The sequence below is a fragment of the Wolffia australiana genome, chromosome 11 (genome assembly GCF_029677425.1).
Source record: "Wolffia australiana isolate 7733 chromosome 11, ASM2967742v1".
NCBI lineage: Eukaryota > Viridiplantae > Streptophyta > Magnoliopsida > Alismatales > Araceae > Wolffia > Wolffia australiana.
In genome coordinates, this window is record NC_135845.1 from 5,937,315 (window position 1) to 5,945,938 (window position 8,624).

General features: G+C 41.5%; 1 protein-coding gene across 2 annotated transcripts; it reads right to left on the reverse strand.

The window, feature by feature from the left end:
- Positions 1-4,687: 4,687 nt before the first annotated feature.
- On the reverse strand, positions 4,688-8,624 carry LOC144709717 (cytochrome P450 704C1-like). 2 transcript variants are annotated; one of them, XM_078583339.1, is made up of 7 exons: positions 7,891-8,624; positions 7,706-7,813; positions 6,843-7,058; positions 5,759-6,037; positions 5,357-5,692; positions 5,075-5,277; positions 4,688-4,982 (listed from the first exon to the last, which is right to left on the reverse strand). In XM_078583339.1, exons 1-7 carry the CDS (start codon positions 8,185-8,187, stop codon positions 4,934-4,936), a joined length of 1,488 nt encoding a protein of 495 aa, XP_078439465.1. In that variant the 5' UTR covers positions 8,188-8,624; the 3' UTR covers positions 4,688-4,933. The 2 variants fall into 2 exon arrangements, with proteins under 2 accessions (XP_078439465.1, XP_078439466.1); XM_078583340.1 differs by lacking the exon at positions 7,706-7,813.

Genomic DNA, 8,624 nt, shown 5'->3' on the forward strand with positions numbered 1-8,624 from the left:
CAAAACTCACTCTTTTTCAATCAGCCCACAAAAGTGGGAAGCAAGTTCAAGATGGTTTTTACAATGATCCAGGCCTCTATTTATAGATTAGAGGGTATGGATAGAAAGAGGAGGGGAAGATCAAAAGTTATGGCTGTTGGAAGTTAAGAAGTCAAAGCACTTGGTGTTCTGTGGCTTTTCATATTCCGTGGCTTTTTGTATTATGCGGTTTTTTGTATTCCATGGCTTTTTGTATTCCGTGGCTTTTCACATTCCATGGCTTTTCGTATTCCGTGGCTTTTTGCATTCCGTGGCTTTTCGTATTCCATGGCTTTTCGCATTGCATGCCACATGTACATGACAAAAAGACAAAAAACAAACAAAAAAAAATATCTTTCTCCAAGCTGACGTGGCGGCGCATCGGCGCGCCACGTCACCCTATGCCATAAAAAAACCAGAATATTTAAAATTTCATATTAAATAAAATAAAAGCCCAAAAAAATATGTATAAATATATGTGCTGACTCAAAAAAATCATATCTTTCCAAAATTATCATCAAACAATTCCAGAAAAATCATATTCTGTTTCAAAAGTTATATTCTTTTAGAATATATTGTTAGCAAAATTCTAAAAAATGCAGAAATTTCAGAAATTTGTTCTAAAAATAGATTTAATCATTTTAAGCTTGATAACATGCAAATATGAGTAATTTAATGCATAAAGACACATAAATATGATACTAAGGCACTAGAAATACATGTTATCAGCCGGCCTCAGTGCTTGGAGCAGAACACTGAGCAGCCTTGATCTCTTGTAGTGGAAGCTTTTGCAATTGCTTAAGATCGCATATAGGGGTTAGAGGAGATGTTGGTGCCACGCACCGTTAGTGAATAGGGTCATTGCATTTATATCATAAAGAGTACATCATCATTGGGGATAATTACATGGGGGAAGACAAGGGGTGGTACAACGAACGAGACGAGGCGCCATGCGCCGGGGTAATGTCGCCACACCGCCTAAGGGCCTCTGCTCCGCGCACGCGCGCCCGCTCTGTCACTACAAAAGTGCACCGGGCCGCGTGCCTCACGCCCGCAGGCCTGGCGATCACACACGCCACCCCTGCCTTGACGATCACACACGCCACCAGCACCCGTGTCAACACTCTAGCACGCAGTCTGCGCGACGCCGCCGTATTCGACGCCCCAGAGCTGGGTGCTGCACGCCCAGCACTACCCGTAGGAGCGCTACACACCCGCTATGCCGTCTCGGCGCTCTCAGTGCGCCACATGCCTTAGTCTCCTGGCGGGATGTCTCCTAGCCCCGGGCCCTGCACACGCAATGCGCGCGCTGCTTGCGCGGTCGCTGCGTGGCACCCCGCACAATTCCGCGCGCTGCAACCGTGGCACGCCGCTAGGCCTGTGCGTCCCGCACCCGCACGCAGCGCTTCCCGCTCCTGCTCCCATGTGCAGTGCTCGGCGCTAGCGGGCAGCGCTCGGCGCCCGCGCGTGGCACTTGGTGTTGGCGCGCGGTGCTTGGCTCGCGTGCCCACACACCGTTCAGCCCGCGCGCCCAGCACGCGCGGACCATACCTGATCCGTCCCGCCTTGGGCGCGGACGAGCACGTACACAGTCTATTGTGAATCACCATCGACAGTGGCAATGGCGTGAAAGATCAGGTATTGGGCATCTCTACCCATTATGACTCAGTCCTTAAAATGTCGTGAGCCGAAATACAACGGATACGCCCTCCCAATAAGCACGCAGGCCTCTAGGCAGGGAATGCCACCTAGTTAGGGGCCTAACACCATGCCATACACCTATTATTCCATTCTCATGAACCTTTCTCTAACCCATAGTCTTTCATGGATAATAGCCATCTCCCAAGCCATTCTATCTCCCTTTCTACGAGATCATTTATATCTCACCTTTATCACCACTTCTGTCTAATTTTGCTCTTCAACTTCTTAATACCCCCTCTTCTCTTCCATGATTTTGCATAATGCCCTCACTACAGTTGATTATCACCCTCTTCTCATATACAATTCTTTAGTGTGTTCTTTACCCCATAAAAAAAGAGGAATAAAAAGGGTCCTCAATTTCAAGCAAATCCTGAGTAAAAAAAAACATATTAAAATGGGGACTGCCTTGTGGTAGGCATTTTAGTGCATCGATCTGCATACAAGATATTTCTCATCGAATTTGGTGAGGGCATCACACATTCTCTTTATTCTATGTCATATCATTTGTCTAAGTCTTGGGAGAAGGGAACTTGAAATGATATAACCATTATAAAACCATACCGTCCAAATCCATCTCCTTTCCTTTGAGCATTCCTTTTCTTTCTTATGCTCTTACCCATGCCATCCTGTCTGAAGTAAACCTCATCACACACATCTCCCAGTACAACATTCTGTGCTAAGTGGGAGGTAGAAAGTGTATAGCTTTTATCATAAAAGTAGGAGGCAAGTTAGTGGGAGAATTTTGACATCAGGTAGCCGCTAATTGGAAGAGAGTGACCTTGATATGAGAGGCGAGAGGCCCACCACTAAAAGAGTGCAGTGATGAACCTTTAGATCATAGTGTCAAATCTAGAGAGAAGCACATCTTTCTATCTCATTTCATTAGCTCTATCCAAACCAAGAGGGATGGCGCCCACATTCCTTCCAAGGTGGAATCAAATTTTCAAAGGAGTTCTTTTTGAGCATGTTATTGATATCTCTAACACTTCGTGCAGATGAATGAGGATTGATGGATGAAGAGATAATTCAAAGTAACAATGGTACATTGCAAAGGGACTAGCAATGATTTAAGTGGGGGGGGGATGATAACTTGCAAACTATAATGCTAACTTGATGAATATTACATTACATATATGAGTGTCACTAGATATATTTGCATGTTATCATAATTGAATGGACATAAATGGCTTGCACTATGATGTTATGATTATTTTGAATTTTTTAGTAATTTTAACAGGATATTTAACCTTAGTGCATTGAAGAATTATTTTTTGCACGGCATAAAATACTTGGCTATAGGTTGTTAATGGTTTTAAAAATATTTCTGGAATTTTCCCATATTTTTTATAATTTTTTGACCATTATATACCCAAGAAATAATTTTAAAATTAAAAAAATATATTTTACGATTTATTTAATATTTTATAAATGGTTTTATTAATGAATTTGGGCGAATGATTGGATGCATAAAAGGAGCACTTATTGGCTAATTAAGGCATCACAATGCGCGATGCCATAATGAGCAAATTATTACTTCGAAAGACAACATGGCGCGGGCGGCGAAGAAAAAGGTACACTGTTTTTTATTTTACATGGCTTTTTTTGTGCAATAAACGAATGCAGAGAATCGATCTCCACATGCATTTATGATATGAGAATATCCCTGCATTGTAATAATGGTTTACCTGAAAATAATGCGCCTTGATGCAACGCAGGCGGCGTGGCACGCTACCAACTGTTCAAAAGGTACTTTTTTATTATTTTCGTTGTACAAAAATTAATGCGTTGTTTTCTGCACAAGCACGTGGCAGCACGCGATTCGAATGCAAAGAAAATGGGGAGATCAACCTGGAAAATCAAAACGCGAAATTGTTGCCTGACTTGCGCTCGCGTGGAGGAGAGATAAAAATGATCTAACCGTTGAGAGTAATCACCAGTAAAACAGCGATATCTTGAGATCTGGCCGTTCGATTGCTCCCCAATTCTGAGGGTAGCTCTGTCTTTTCACCCTCTACGATCCAACAGTTGGATCTTGAAAAAGAGGTCAGGAAGAATGGGAAAAGCCCCGAGGAAGCTCTCGCCCAAGAAATTGCCGAGGAAGGACACAGGTGTTGCTTCTGAAGTCGACAGATCTTGGTCCAAGAATCAAAGTTCTAAGTTTCTTCTTCAATGTTTGAACTTCTTAAACGATTCTAAAACGCCAAGGCATGGGCGAAATGGACATGCTCTTAGAGATGATTTTAATGGTGATTAGCATTGCAATTTGAATTTGATTCAAGATCTGACATTTAATTCTTAGTTCTACATTCATTTGCATCTCAATTCGCATCTTAGATCTTTAGATTAAGGTCGGATTTCATCTTTAATTCATTTTGGCCTAATTTTTTACTTTCTCTTTCTAGATTGATTCGTCCACTTTTTCTCTCTAGATCTAGTAATTGATTGTTTGAAAATTCAATTCAACATATAAAAAACCTAAATCCAAAATTTCATTGAAAAATTCGTCCATCCAATTTCAAAATTCCCTTTCTTGCTTATAAATTCCCAATTTTATATATAAAAAAATTGTGTTTATAAATCAGATTGATTTAAATCTTCATAATCCGAATTAATCTGATTCAAGAATCAAAATTATCCTATCTAGAGTGTCTGGACCGAAGATATTAAAATCACTATTAAGCTTTTGCTTAATTTTGATTAATTACTAAACAACATTAAACACAATTAATGCCCATTAAATGCAAAAATTAATTCATTCTTGAATTAATTCATTTGAACTAGGATAAAAATTCTTTCAAAGTGCCTCCCTATGGTTTGACCCCTTGATTGCTCTATACGTAGTATTTAGTGATTAAGGGATATTATAAACTTTATTGCATAAGGCTAAAAGCCCAAAGGACGACATATATTACACACCACTTTTAGGCTTATCAAAATCTAGTTCAAATGATCCTATACTCTTTCTACATATGGTCAACCATGAATATAACTCCATTATACACTAGCACATCATCCAATGAAGGAAAAATCCAACGTGGACATGAGTTGATTCTCATACCGTAGTCCAAATCATGACACACAATTCATCGGCGTTGAATGCGTACACTGAGCCCGGGATCCATTAACAAATTGAAGGTCATCTTGTACTTCACCTCTGCAACCTCATCTGTGAGCTTGAATGTAAAAAACCGGAGAAAAACGGCTGCAAAAACCTTCATCTGACGGTAAGCGAACTCCTTTCCAATGCAAATCCGGGGCCCCCCCTGCGTCCAAGGGAAGAACATTATAACGATTTTGACGATACCCAACAGGCAAAATCATACAATTTTAGGTTTTTTTAATCTTCTCCTTCAACCTGAAAGGCGTGAATTTGAACGGGTTCTCCGTTATGAGGTTTCCAGCTGCATCTATCCATCTTTCTGGGCGAAAAATCTCCGCATCTTCTCCCCAGAGACTCTTCATTCTCCCCATGCAATACGGCTGGAATACGATAAACTCCCCCGCTCTAATATCACACCCATCAGGCAAAGTATCATCGGAGATGCAAACCCTGCCATTCTGCGAAATTCTCAAAGATCAGCAAGATCATATGTCATAATTATACATGCCAAAACCGTTCTATAGAAGAAGAATTTACCATAGGAAGCGAGGGATAAAGACGCAGTGTTTCTATCAGAGCCGCATGGAAGAACTTCATCTTTCCCAACGATTCCTCGTTTAGTTTCCCGGTGAATTCTTCGTAAGTTTCGGTGCCTGGCGCACCCACAGAGTCTGTAATTTCATCAATGATCGTCCGTTCTATGTTAGGGTTGACGCACATAAGATAGAAAAACCAGGCCAGACAGCTCGCTGTAGTGTCCTTTCCCGAGACTACAAAGTTTAGAATTATGTCCCTTAGATATTTGTCGGTTAGGGTTTCCGGGTCGCTACTTCTCTCATCCAGAAATCTCGCTAGCAGGTCTTGCCTGACTTCCTGTTTGGCGTAAGAGAATCATCAAGTACTGGAATACATCAAGAACGAGCTGGGGGAAATTATCACCTTTGTATTTTCAATTCGATTGATCTCTGATCGAATCAGTTTGAACAAGTAATCGTCGACAGTTTTTATTTTCTCCTTGAGCACGGCGGCTGAACCAATGTTTAGGAATTTCTTCAACTTCCACAGAGGATCGACGAAGCGGGCGTTAATGAGTTCGTTAGATTTGTCCAAGGCTTGCACAAATTGTTTTGTCTCTCCGTTAGTGTTTTGCAGATGGTTGGGATCCATCCCAAAAAATACTTGAAATAGGGAATCCATTGTGACCTTGGTAAAAATGTCCTGCAGTCCATTCAGGAAATATTTTTGTTTATTCTAGTTTGGATCTTCTATTGCGAATCACTCCCACAAGTCCGAAATGCATATTATTCATCATGGAAATGAATACTCATCATGGAAATGAATACATTTATTGCGCTAGACTTGTAACTTTCTTCTTAAATGCAGGTATAGTGCAGGGACGCAAACGAGACGGTTTTTTCATCCCAGGAAGAAAAAATCATCTCATCCACGAGGTTGGACGAAAATGGAGACGGAAATTCGTCCTGAGATCTAAGGACAGGACGGTTTTTGTCCACTCGGACAAAAAACCCGTCCCATCCGGAGTTCTCTGATAAAAAAACCGTCCCATCCACGTCCCTGCACTGATTCCGGACGTTGGACCAAACGATCTTCGTCCCATCCCATCCGTCGTCCATGTCCCGAATGATCCGGAACTATACTAGAGCAGAGACGCGGACAGGATGGTTGGACGAAAATTAGGATGGAAATTCATCCCCAAACCTCCGGATGGGACAGTTTTCATCCACTCGGACGAAAAAACTGTCCCATCCGGGGTCTCAGACGAAAAAACCGTCCCGTCCGCATCCCTGCAGTGATTCCGATCGTCGGACGGGTCGATCTTCGTCCCGTCCCGTCCATCGTCCACGTCCCGGACAATCCAAAACTATAAATGTAGGCCCGTCCATCGTCCACGTCCCGGACAATCCATAACTATAAATGCAGGCCACAACCAACTATCTGTAATGTTCTAAAAATGTTACCTTTAAACAAGTCTTAATAGAGTCATCAAGAACATTTTTTTAACCTGGAGATCTATCTCCTTGTCTGTGTCGGCGGCCTCGCCTAATATACTTGCTAGCATGATTGCTTTCTTCTTGAAGGCAGTGGTGCTGGCTTCTTTCAAGGATCTTGTGGATAACATGGAACCTGCCAGCTTCCTTTGGTGGCGCCACTTTGCCCCGTCCACAATGAAGATGCCATCACCGAAAAGATCCTTCATTATGTCATAAGTATAACTCCCCTACAAGCGAAGTATTACTGTGGATTCAGTTGAAGAACAACATCCTGCCTAAGAGGAAAAGTGGCACCCGTGCTATCAGCCATAGCTTCCATAAATGTTAATATGGTATCAGAGCTTGTTACAGGTTCAGGCAGCAATAAATGGTCCAATGACAGGGGTGTGAGGGAGTGTTGAAGAACAACATAATGGTAGGTAAGGGCAATAAATAGGTGATCAAATGGGTTGTTGGGGAGGTTGAAGAATAATATCCTGACTACAAATAAAAGTGGATCCCTGGCTATCAGCTGTAGCTTTTACATGGATGATGAGTGCCTATTTTTTATATGGTACGAAAGCCAGGATGATGCTGGTAAAAATCTCAAAATAAACAGTGTGATTTGGCAATAAATAGGCCCACGAGAGGGGTTATGGGGGTGTCAAAGAAAAAACATATTGTCGAAGAGTAAAAGTGGTGTTCTTGCTCTCAGTTATATCTTTTAGCGCAGTTGATAAACACTAGAGTCTTAATACGGTATCAAAGCAAGGATACAGGATTAAATCCCTGGAGCAACACATGATATGATTAAGTAACAAACTGTGCTGCAGCAGGGGTAATGGGGATGTCGACGTATAGCTTTTAGCACAATTGATAAATGCTGGAATCTTACCACGGTATCAAAACCAGGATCGTGATTCAATCCCAGAAGCAACACCCAGTACGATAAATCAATAAATAGGCCAGTGGCAGGGGCTGTGAGGGAAAAGTGGCGACGTTGCTATCAGCAACAGATTTTAGCACAGTTGATAAGCGCTTGAATCTCAATAAATTCAGCCAGATTTTGTACAATCTAACCTTTCCATAATTGTATAAATTAGTGGAGAGAATGTGCTCGATGACGGCGGGATCGTTGGTGTAGATTTCACTGGTGAAGGATGAACTGAGGATGCGGAAGGAAAGATGGCGGCGAGAGATCTCGGTGTGATAGTCATAGAGACGGCTGAAGTTCTTCCTCTGGTCAAAGAAGGTACCAACCATGGGATGGTATTGTCGTCTTCTTCTTATTCTCCAATGTCCTTGCAACAGTACGTAGAAGAGAGGCACCCCAAGGAGAATAATGAAAAGCACAGGAACGAAAAGGGCCATGTCCATTCCTGGTGAGAAGAAGACGAAGAAGAAGAAGAAGAACAACAACAACAACAACAAAAACAACAACAACAACAAGAAAAAAAGAAAAAGAAGAAGAAGAAGAACAAGAAGAAAAAGAACAAGAAAATAAAAAGAACAAGAAGAAGAAGAACAAGAAGAAAAAGAACAAGAAAATAAAAAGAACAAGAAGAACAAGAACAAAAACAAGAAGAAAAAGAACAAGAAAATAAAAAGAAGAAGAAGAACAAGAACAAAAACAAGAAGAAAAAGAACAAGAAAATAAAAAGAACAAGAAGAAGAAGAACAAGAACAAGAAGAAGAACAAGAAAACAAGAAGAAGGACAAGAAGAACAAGAAGAGAAGAGAAGATGGGTAGGAATGAATTTCACTGAATGGATACCCAGTTGGGCTTGAACGGGGAAGACAAACGTTGAAAGAGT